Source organism: Macrotis lagotis, chromosome 4 (assembly GCF_037893015.1).
Source record: "Macrotis lagotis isolate mMagLag1 chromosome 4, bilby.v1.9.chrom.fasta, whole genome shotgun sequence".
Classification (NCBI taxonomy): domain Eukaryota; kingdom Metazoa; phylum Chordata; class Mammalia; order Peramelemorphia; family Peramelidae; genus Macrotis; species Macrotis lagotis.
In genome coordinates this window covers 140004724-140017370 of record NC_133661.1, presented here as the reverse complement: position 1 = coordinate 140017370, position 12647 = coordinate 140004724, and the positions used below count along the sequence as shown (strand labels likewise).

The window sequence follows — 12647 nt, the reverse complement described above, 5'->3', positions numbered from 1 at the left end:
CAGTTATTTAAACTTTATGATACTTTTCAAGAAAGGAATGATTTTGCATCTGTATAGATAGATTTAAATGACAGTTTTTTCTTTGGTTATCTACTTTTTTTCTCTAAAGACACAAATTCACCAATAGAAAACCCAAAATAAACACTTTCTAGATTGCTAAACATAATCTTCTAGAATCTAGACTAACCAAAACCAGTCACTGACATCTACTGAATTTGTAGGATAGTTCTTTAATCTTTCTACATAATAATAAAAAAAAAACTCAGGGAAATTTCAAAGAATTGGGCCTTATTGCCTACTGATATTTATAAAATCATTTTCAAAGGTTGAATTAATCTGCTGTTACAGTATTTAATTTGAAGTTATAACCTACATTTTATTGTCATGTCCTAAAACTCTAGCACTTTTAAAGTAAATTACTTATCACTTAAATTCAACAAATAGTTATTTAGCATCTACTTTGAGTAAGGAATTATGCTGTTTTTTGAGGAAAAAAAGAACTTAGATGGTGCATTTTTCAAAATTCATTATAACTAAAATTTCTACAAGACAAGTATAAATCTGTTTTAAATTTTATTTTTTCTGATTGATTTTTGTGTCTTCATTAACAGTATAAGTGAGTGGCATGTGAAATAAATTTCAATGTAAATTCAGCCTCTTGAGATGATTACAGATATGAAGGAATGAGTCCTTAGCAAAAGTTACATCTGAACTAGAGATGATTTTATTCACCTTACGTTGACAATGAAATTTCGTAATAGTTTATCATTTCTGCTTGTTCTACAGCAATTTAGTTGATACTTGTTTATTGAATGCTTTTACATCACTATTTAGACTCAATTATCAAAGTGTTTTCACTTCTTATCAAACTGTGATAAATTTTGGCACATATCTGCCACCAAAAAGCCAAAGTATCACCCTTGTAAGCTCCTTGTGGGCAGAGTTTGAGGTGTTGTTTTTTGTTTTTTTTTTGTCTTTGTAGCCTTACTACCTTATAAACAATAGGCACTTACATACTTGTTGGATTTGTTTGAATGGGACATTAAACCAATAAATTACCTGACTCTATCTTGAGGATACTTTATATAAAATGGATATAATAATATCTTACTTTTGCCTACCTTATATAAATGTGAGACATGGCATAACATCAAAATAGTTTTAGAGATTAATACTAAAAAGGTGATCCCTGAGCTACCAAAGATCGTTTTCAAAAAATCCATTTTAAAATCATCTTGTAAATTGAAAAATATTACCCCATGAATCATATTTTATCAATAGTGGCTAAATTCATAGGTCAGAACACAAAAATCTGTTTAAACAATAATAAACCCAAAAGGAGAGGTAGCATAGTGTAGTGTAGTAGATAGGCTATAGTCTTTGAAGCCTATAGCTTGGTTCAAGTACCATATGCTAATATAAAGACATTCTAACAGTATGACTGTGCAAATCATTTAATCTTATCAATGCTACCAACAAAAGATTTAAAACTAGAAATTACAGAACTGTTGCCAATGTGTATTGGTAGGACAAGTTTGCTCACTTAGGAGCACTCTACAAAGTTATAACCCTCACAGAGCTAGAACAAACAATGCCTGAAGCAGAAATTCCCATTACAACATCCCCACATGTATTTAATATGGCTTCAACTTGAAGACCTCCCTAGATTCTGTTTTATTCAGGGCTGCTTTTAGCAGACTCTCTCTCTCTCTCTCTCTCTCTCTCTCTCTCTCTCTCTCTCTCTCTCTCTCTCTCTCTCTGTAACTTTTACCCATTGCTTCTGGTTGTACTTTTTGGACCCAAGAGAAAAAAAAAAAACTACGATTCTATGTGACAGTCCTTCAAATATATGAAAAAAGGAAAACATGGACCAAAAATTTTGTCATCTCCAGTTTCCTCAGCCAATAATAGCATAATGCTGAAGTCTGAAGCTACATCAAACTCATAGATTTCTGTGGGATATTTAAAATTGCAGCATGCAATTAAAATAGAAACTTTGAATTTAAGATCTCAAGATGACATCTGAAAAATATACAACTGCAACTTGTTGAAAACCTAAAAATGAGAGAAGAAAGGCATATAAGGAGTTAAAGGGATAGTAATAGTGACCAAAAAAATTACTAGTCATATATGCAATCATCACAGACACCCATACAAAGTAATCCTCGAAAATCCAACATAGAAATTCATTTCCATGAACTCAGTGTTACACTAATATTGAAAATTCTTTGCATTTATTTTAATAAAAAAATTCAGTCCTGTCAGATAAACAAAGAGAGTACTTCTGGTTCTTTAACCAGACTAAGTAGTGTGCTAAAATAGCATTCAGAATTGTAGTTTTAAAAGAATACACAATCTCACTATGGGATTTTTAAATTTATATCATATAGTTTGCATAAAGTTTCAGGCTACAAAATAAATTCCTAAATATTAACAGCATTTCTATGTATTCATTACAAACCAATGAAACAAAAAATAGAAAGGGAAATGCTATTTTAGATAACTACAGATGCATAAAATATCTGGAGATCAGCCTACTAAAGCCCACAAAACATTTGTGTATATGCAATTATGAAGTGTTTCTTAAATAAATAAAACTCAATTTAAATAGCTAGAGGAATATTCAGTGTTCTTACCTACACTGTGCTATTATAATAAAAATTACAATATTTCCAAAATTAATTTACACTTTTAATCCTATACCAATCAAAGTACCAAAGGGATACTTTATAGAACTTGAAAATAATAACAATTCATTTGGAAAGATAAAAGAATATTAAGAGAGATGATGAAAAAAATAGAAATAGAGGGAAAAATAATAGCACATCTAGACTTCAAACTTATACAATAGCAATCATCAATACTAACTGTTACTGGTTTAAAAATAGAGGGACAGATCAGTTAAACAAGGGAGGACAGAATCAGAAATGATGCATCTCAATAGCCCTGTGTTTGATAAAAATGGAAAAATGTAAATTACCTAGGAAAAAAATTCCTTATTTGCTAAAAACTGGTAGGAAAATTAAAAAGCAGACTGGCAGAAATTTGACCAATACCATATACCACATCTCTGCGGTTGTGTGTCCTTTATTCTTGAAGAAGATCATGATATCAAGAGAGGTGATGCCATGACATACACGTGAACTGGATTTGAGTGAGGGTTGCTGTGCTAAGTTACCATCCTCAACTTTCTTCTCCAGAGCTATCTGGATCCAGTGGCCAGATATGAATGAGGCCAAGTGGAAATGGCCCTGGATGAGAGACAGTCAAGGTTAAATGACTTGCCCTGGGTCACCCAGCTAATAAATGTTAAGTGTCTGAGGTCAGATTCGAATTCAGGTCCTCCTGACTCCAGAATCAGTGCTTTATTCACTGATAGCTGCTTGTACCACATAGCAAAATACATTCTAACTTAATTTAATAATCAAAGATCAAATTATTTCCATAAAAAAGAATTAAAACATATGACTCTCACATTTATGGGTGGGAGATTGATTCTTAACCAAAGAAGAGATAGAGGCAATTTCAAATATAAAAGATACCTTTGATTACCTGAAAAAAGGAAAAACTTCTGTACATACAAAATTAATGAACCTAGGATAAAAAGGAAAGTGATCACATGAGAAATTTATCTTTGTGTCAGATTTCTCTGATCAGGGTTTGGTAACTAAGGTACATAAACAATTTATATTTACATATGCATATATTTACACACACTCAGATTTATTATCATTATTATTATTATTATTATTATTATTATTACCAATTTCCTAATAGATTAGTGGTCAAAGGATGTAATTTATAACTGAGCTTATATCTCAAGGCATCAACTGATAATAAAGTCACCCCATATACATCAAAATATTTATAATAGCACTTATTATGATTGCAAGAATTGGAAACAAAGTAGGTGCCCATAACTTGGGGATTGGCTAAACTAATTGTAGTTCATGAATGTAGTGGAATATTACCATGCTATAAAAAATGATGTACTTAATGAATTCTGAGAAGCGTAGAAAGATCTAGATGAACTGATGCAGAGTATACTCCCAACCCACATGTTACACATTATACTTTTTAATGACTTTTTCAACATATCAGTTATACTGATTTTTTTTCTTTTCTAAAAATTAATTTTTGTTATTTAGAGGGCTCTCTGGAAGGGGAGAGGAAGAAATACTTGAGATAATAATGTAAGAAATTGAAGACATTGACAAAAACATTGAGAAATAAACAAAAATTCTTTATATAATATGTCTGACCCATTCATAAATACATCCAGTATGCAATACACTATTGTGTATTATACAAGTGCAAAATAAAGTACTCTGATTGTGAATGAGAAAAGTTAATTACTTAAATATAAATAAGAAAAGACTTCATGGAGAAAGCAACATTTGAACTGAGCTTGCCAAGGATATGGTAGGAATGGAGAAAGAAAGGAATTCATTCTAAGCATTTGAAGCAACCTGAGTGAATACAAAGATGTAGGAAAGGAAGCATTAATTACAGTGCTCCCTAAAATTTCATTTAGTCAGAGTATAGAGAAACTGTGAGCTACAGCTGGAAGTGATTGCACTCCATTGTGGCTTTATATACTTCTGACAATCTAGGACAGTTGTCTCAGCTTAGTGTTTATATCAGCAGTGTGGTGGAACTGGTGGATTCTTGAATTAGTCAACTAAAACAAGAGAACACTCTGGTACGGGAAAGACTGGATTTGAAATTAGAAGACTTGGGTTTAAATCCCAATTCTTTTATGTTCTGCTTCTGTATTCTTGGACAAATCACATAATTTATTAGGACTTGAGATTTCTTGGATTAGATCTTTAAAATACCTTCCAGGTCTAAATCCTAAAATCCTATGTTCCAGGGCCATAAATGGCTTCTCTTGCTCTGTTACTGTTCATACTTTATTTATGAAGATCAGTGACATTACCTGTGATGTCTTGATTTATACATATCTCAAAAATGTATACCTCTTGGTCAGAAGATTAGTCTTCTTCATAATTCAATAACCATTTGAGGGGGAACAAAATTGTAATATTATTGGTAGGAGATGAAACCTCTGAGCAAGAAAACTCTTAGCTAATATAACTTTGCGCCTGTCCTGCAACTCTAGAGTCTTAGATAGTTGTCTAGGGTACTGAGAGTCAAGTAATTTACCTACCTCAGCAAAACTGGTACGTGCCAGATAGAGAATTTGAACCTTATTTTTCTTTGGTCCCCCTCAAATGGGACCTTTCTAGTTTTCATTTTTCATCCACCTCATATGTAAAAATCATCATTTACCATGCCTCGACTCACTTTAGTTACCTAGCTTGGAGTAGCCCTTCTCTTTTTCACTATGTTTCTACCCAAATGAAATAGTTTGTCCATTTTCAGGACGCCTTTTTCAACACTACTCTAGTCACATTGATTTCTCATTCCTCTGAATTTTTTCCTAAATTTTTAAATTAATTTTACTGATTATTCAGTTGACAGTTATTTGCTCCTGTAAGATCTCTTGTATTGTTAACTCTAGTCTTACCCTATAATTAAAATGTAATTTTGCTTTTTTTTTCAACTACATGGAAAGTTCTTTGAGGACAAAAACTAAGACACAATGTGTCAGTGGATAGAATATTGGATTCAAAGGCAGATAGACCTAGTTTCAGATCCTGTCTCAGATATTTATTGGCTGTGTGATGATCAGCAAGTCTCTTAAAGTCTCTTGTTTTACTCACACATAAAATGGGGAGATTAAGTTCAGATTATATGATGTATGTAAAATACTTGGAAAACTTTAATGCAAGCATGTTATTATCATTGTTTTATGTTTCTTTGTATTATCTATATAATAAACTGCAGTGTACTATACACTTAATCTTCATAATAAAGAATAGTATGACAAATGTAATTTAGGGGGAATGAATGTTGGATTTGAATTTCAAAAAACTGGGGTTCAAATGCCACCTCTGACACTTATAAGATAGGAGATCGTTTTGCTTAACCTCCCTGAACTGAACCTATTTCCTTATCTGTATAATAACACAGTTGGTCTAGGAGAGCTCTTTAATTTCGTTCAGTTGTAAATGTCTGATCATAGGGTTCTTGGGTTTATGTTTATCTCTGCAAGGACTGTTATATCTTTTAAAAATTATATCATATAAATATAACTGTTCCCTCTGTATATGGTGACAGGCACATCATATCACTCAGGATCAAAATCCTTCCGTAGAAGAAGAAACAGACTCAGCACTCTCAGTTGCCCATGCTGCTATTGCCTCTTCAAGACCTGAGCATTATGGTGAGAGAGATTGTTAAAAATGTAAAGGGCCTGTGCATGCTGTTCATACCCTCTACACTTATCTCTATCGATGTAGTTTTCTAAGTTCATTTTTAAATGAGTTGAACATAAGGCAAAACTTGATTGTAGTGCACCTGAAGGGTGCAGATTTCTGTGAATCTTCTTCTTGGTTGGTTTAGTATTTCTGACAATGACATTTTGTTCTTTTTCCAGGCTCATTGGAGGCCTTTGATTCATATCCCATGTAGTCACCCTCTATCTGATTCTTTTCCTTTTAAGTAGGAGTTAATCTTCCAGGAGAATAAGAAAGACAGTTCTTAGAGCTTCCCAGAAACTGTGTTGAACTTTACTTGCTAAAGGGATTTATTTTTAAAGATCATTGTGTAGTTGGCAAAACTGCAGCTGTTCTAGCATTCTGATAGACTCTGTGCCTGCTGAAATCCTGTTCTCAAAATTCCTCAAAGAATTGAGCTTTCAGTCATAATGCAGCAACACAGTTGCAGGATATCATGGGGAGGAAAGCCCCTTGTTATACATTTTTTTCTGGCATTTACCCTGTCCCAGGTGTGGTGAAGGTGTTGTAGTTTTGAAATTTTTGGATTTGACCATGGGAGGAGGATATGAGCTTAGAAAGTTACCCATAATGAGATGAATTTTAATGGCATTTACTTGTTTGAAACTTCATATGTATAAAAAAATGTGAAAATATAATTTAAAGAAAAGTAGAATTAGGGTAAGAAAAATCATGAAAAGCATCCAAAATATATGTAGGTATGTATATGTATATAAAATTTATTATATAGATTATTTTTATATTATAAAATATTACATAAAATATTATATAAATATATAAATAAATTGTTGACTGGTTGATCAGTCAGAAAAACCCAAATAAGTGCCTGGAAATCTTGGAGTAGAGGGAAAGGTAGGACAATGGTTAAGATAAGGTTGGAGCAGAGATCCTTAGCAAGATTAAACTCCAAATCCTAGAACTAGAAAGGGACACAGATGAGGAAACTAAATGACTTGTCCAAAATCACAAAACTATTGAGTGTCTTTGGCAGGATTCAGACTTAAAAGTTTTCTTGTCTCCAGGTATATAACCTTTTATCCACAACTCCCCACCAATTGCCAAAACAAGACTGGCTATATTTGTGAAGTATTATAATGCAGAAGTAGTTCTGGGTCTTGCATCAAATCCTTCTATTATCATAAGCTCCAGAGTTTATACCACTATTAGCCTTCCTCAAGAGCAGGAACCAAGGGTAGTAAGGTTAGGAAGCCAAGAGCCAAATCTACCTAAATAGATTTACTTCCGGCCCAGCCATGTGAAATCTGAATCACTCTGAAATCAAAAGATTTCTTCTACTTGTTTTCTGATTGCTGAATTTCCTTTGGCAAGTAAAAATGATAAATGAAACAAAACCATAGCAAAACAAAAACAAAATGTTTTTTATTAAACAGAGATACTTCATTGAATCCATGATTTCATTATATTTCCCACCAATAATAAACCAAAATCTCTCCCTGCCTTCCCATCCTATATTATTCTTATTCTTAGGATCATAGATAAGGGAGCTAGAAGGGACTTTAGACCATCTGACCCATCTCATACATGTAACAGACAACAGAATTGAGACCCAGAGAGTTAAAATGAGTTTCCCAGGGTCACACAAACAGAAAAATCAAAATTCATATTTTAGTTCTCCCACACAAGATCCAGAGATTTTTCTGTATCACAATGCTTTATATAAATCCTGTAAAAATGATATAACCAGTCTTGTTTTAGCAGAAGGATATACATGAAGACATGAAAAACTTATATTTGAATCCTGCCTCAGATACTTTGTGATCCTGGACAAGTCATCTGACCTACACCTGCATTAATTTCCTCATCTAAAAATTGGGATAATAATACTTCCCAGGGTTATTGTGACAATCAAAAGGAGTCAGTGTACATAAAGCTTCTCCTAATTCTTAAAGCACTATATTAATGTTACCTATCTCTAAGTTCTTAATATTCTCAGCTCCTTCCCCAGATACTTCCTCTTGAGATTATCATATATATATATATGTATATATATATGATTTACTTATAAGACATATATATGTCTTATAAGTAAATCATTGTTTAATGTTGTCTCACTCATTAGAATGTGAGCTTCTTGTGAGTAGGGGCCATGCTTTTACTTTCTTTATATTATTCTTGTTTAGTGCAATGCATGGCACATAGTAAGAATTGAATAAATCCTCCTTGACTAGTCAATAGACTTATGGCTACCAGTGCAACCTAGGCTGTCCATCTGATAACAATCACTTTCATTAAATAAATGGATATCACCTTTTTCAGTCTTATATGTCCTTGGTCCATTTCTTTCTTGTTACTTCTGCATATTGATTATCTCTGGTAATGAACTGTAGCTTCTTTCCTGTCATACATGTTTCTGTGGTATCACCATGGAGCACAGTAAGTGTCTTAGGTCTGAAATTAGAGGTCTGAGTTTGAATCTTGGCTCTGACATTATATACTTATGTATGACTTTGGGCAAGTCAATGAACTTTTAATGACTCTCAGTGTTTTCCTCTGGAAAAATGAGGAATTTGAATAAGGTGATCTCTGGCATGCCTTTTCTAAATCTTTATTTAACCTATAAAATTCAGTCCTTCTGACAAATGTGTAAAAATAAGATTTTCAATTTAACATAGGTCTAAAACCTAAAAGAAATAAGGCCTTTTGGACATGTAGAAATATAATTTAAAAAAGGTAAGAGGATACAAATCTTAGGAATTCTAATACCTGTATGTTGTAACCTTGTACTAATGCTCCTGAAAATAAGAGAAGGGCTATTGAAAATTTGATTTGCTGGTTAATTTTTTTCAGGCTTAGATTTCATTAGATCAACCCATAAGGCAGCTGGTAATGTAGTGGATGGGGTGCTTGGCTTCGACTTAGGAAGATCTGAATTCAAATTTTGCTTTAGATACTTGGTAGTTTTGTAATTCTAGGCAAATCACTTAATCTTTATTTTTCTCAATTTCCTCAATTGAAAGAAGAGAATAATAAAAGCACATATCTTGAAGGGTTGAGCTCAAGCAAGATAAGATTTGTAAAGATAAAAAGTAAAAAATAAAAAAGCATTTAGTATAGGGCCTGGCACCTATATATAAACGTTTATTCTCTTCCCTTCCCCCTCTCCCTAGAAGAATGTATAAGGTGGGCTGTGAAAATAATCTGGTTAGATATAGATAAGTTCCTTCCAGTACATGTCCATCTAAGAACTTGTCAGCCAAAAAAGTCAATGTTATCCTTGGCTACATTATGACACATAATTTGAAGTATTCACATGTTCAGATTGAGGGAGGTGGCATTCTACTACATCTGCCCTAATCAGACCACACCAGGAACATTGAGTTCAGTTCCGTTCTTATAGCTTTCTGTAGGAGAAATGGATTTTTTTGAATATATAGCTTTTTACTGTCCAGAAATTAAAATGAATCCTCTTTTGGGGATAGGAGTTGGTAGCAAGAGGTTCAAATATGTGATTTCATTGGTATAAAAAACTACCCATCTATCTGATATCCATCAATACAGATCAATGACTATTCTATAGCTTAAGATTCTTAGAGAATCACCTTGTGAAACTGAAGGTCAAAGGGACTTGTTCATATCAGTCAGCTTAAGCTTCAGAGGCAGAATTTGATCCAAGATCATCCTAACTCTGAGAACAGGCCCTCTATTCCCTATGGTTAGCTCAAGAGAAGAAAAAAATAGCCTAAGGAAATCCCCAAATCTGCAATAGCATTTTAAAATTCTTTTCTGTTTTACTCAGGGTATGTTTTGGGGTTCTGTCTAAGGACTTCCTGCTAGTACTTCGGACTTCCTGCTAGTCCTCCCTGAGGTAAAGCAGAGTATCCCTCTAAGTCCTAAGAAAATTTACATTCAAATATTAAGATGAGTTTTGATTTGTCTTCTCAAAGGAAAAAAAATCTATGCTACAGGGTACTAAGTAGTTAAAAGAGTATTTTTTAATGTTATAAACTCTCATTTCAAATTTTCAATGACCCCTCCTGTTAAATGTCTTTTGTAACTACAATATTTTCCTTAACCCCAAAGAGTTCAGTGGTTAAGGCTTTGTGCTCAATTCAGGTCCTCTTTTTTTTAAACCCTTAATCTTGCCCTGCATTCCTTATGCAGGCAAAACTACTTTAGGATTCTGATTGTATAAGGATTTAGTATAAGAACCAATTCTGACTTTCAGCATGATACTAACCTGAGGCTGGCTGGCTTCCCAGAGCAACCTTTGTCAAACTTTGTATTAACATATCTTACCAACACTGTAAAGGATTCAAGACACTGCCTTATGTTTATAATTTTTCTCACAAAGGATATTAAAATAAAATAGTTTTGAGGCCAAGTACATTTCAGTATAAACCTTCTGAGAGCCAAACAACACTCACAGTGAGCCTTGTTTGGAAGTGTTTCCTCTTACTGCAAACCACATTCTTTCCAAGGTAGGAGTTTTAGAGCACTTTATAATGCATTGTTAACCAACATGGCAGGCTTTCAGCCTTCTATGCAAAACTATTCAGAAGGGTTAAGTTTTTTGGTTAGCCATTGTACATTTCTGACACATAATAAGTTCAAGATATATTAAAAGCTCTAGGATTTTTTGGATGTACTTTGTTTTTTCCAAATACAGTTCTGTCAAGCCAGATCTCTTCTGTGCTGTTTTATGGGGTTAATCCCTATTAAATATTTTGCTTGTTTTATTTAATTTTAGGAGGTTTTGTAGTCATAGTGCATAACACCTAATAAATGCTTGTTGAATTGTTCTGAATTTCTGCCCACTTTTGCAACCTATTAAAATAATAAAACATTATTCTCAAAATGAGATATAAGAGATCTTTAATATCAGCTAGTTCATTTTGTAAACTACATATACATCTAGTCATAGTGATTTCTATTGCCCACCAACTAGACAATCATAGGATCATAGATCATATATTTAGAATTAGAATGAACTTTAGAGGTAACCTGGACCCACACTCTCCTTATTTTACAAATCAGGAAACTGAGATCCAGAGAGGTAAGGTGATTTGTCTGAGGTAACATAGGTAATTAAATAGAAGAGTTGTGATTTAAATTCAGGTCTTCTGACTCCAAATTCAGTGCTGTTGTCACTACACCATGTAGCCTTTTCATCATATTAATAATTCTTTTAGTTCTGTGTCATCTGAGAACTAGATAAACCAAACTGCTATATATTTATACAAGTCATTGATGGAAATGTTGAATAGGACAGGTCCAGGATCAGATCTAAATATAATACTTTCCTCTAGACTGATATTAATCATTTCTTTCTTGTTTAGTTGTTGCTTAGAAAGTTGAATTAAAGTCACTTGTGGGTATCAGAGACAGCTAGATGGTACAGTGACTGGATGACTGGGTTTGAAGTCAGAAGACCTACCTTCAGATATGATATCTTAAACTCTGCTTACTTCTGTTTCCTCATCTATGAAATGGGGTTAACTAATATCTACCTCTCAAAGTTGTTTGTGAGGACTAATAATTATAAAGCATTTAGCACAGTTCTTGGCACATAGTAAATGCTATATAAATGTTAGTTAATATTGTTATTGTTAGGTTTTTGCAAGGCAAATGGGGTTAAGTGGCTTGCCCAAGACCACACAGCTAGGTAATTATTAAGTGTCTGAGGTCAGCTTTGAACTCAGGTACTACTAACTCCTGACTCCAAGGCTAGTGCTCTATCCACTGCGCCATCTAGCCACCCCTTATTGTTAGTTTAAAAGCTAATTGTTACCCTGAAATATTTGAGCCTTACCTGCAATGTAAATGCTACCTTGATTTTAGAGAAAAGGTTACAAATTATAACCACTCTTGACTACTACCTCTTCACGCCACAAAGATACATTTGTGTCCATTTATCATTTCATATAAGAAAATGTGATACTTGAACTCAAAAAGTTTACAGTATAACTGGCATTTAAAACATAGACTCTGGAAATGAGAATAGACACAAAGCATGTATCAAAAAATAAGAAGCAATTGGTGTAAATGGAACAAATAAATGATTGCTTATACTGTAAAAAAGGAATCAAAGTGGGTGGCATTAATTTAATAAAATTCTCTAGAAGAACTAAGTTCTGTATAAAGATATAAAGAATTGCTAAATATTGATTGGTAAAGAGGAGCAAAAAGCATTTAATTTTATTTCTTATATTGTAAATACCTATAAAAATCTATCAACATTGTTGATTAGAAGACCTATTTTTCCCTTAGTGAAATGAACTTTTTGTTTCCTATTATGACTGATTAAAGCAAACCACTAAACAGTTT

At 33.1% G+C, this 12647-nt stretch overlaps 1 protein-coding gene across 3 annotated transcripts in view; it reads left to right on the top strand.

Annotated features, from left to right (window-relative positions):
- TTC23 (tetratricopeptide repeat domain 23) overlaps positions 1-12647 on the top strand; it is a 106074-nt gene that overhangs the window by 62095 nt on the left and 31332 nt on the right. For all 3 annotated transcript variants that reach the window (XM_074234187.1, XM_074234186.1, XM_074234185.1), the window contains one exon: positions 6184-6289. In XM_074234187.1, coding sequence (XP_074090288.1) covers positions 6184-6289 — 106 coding nt within the window. The remainder of the gene's footprint in view (positions 1-6183; positions 6290-12647) is intronic.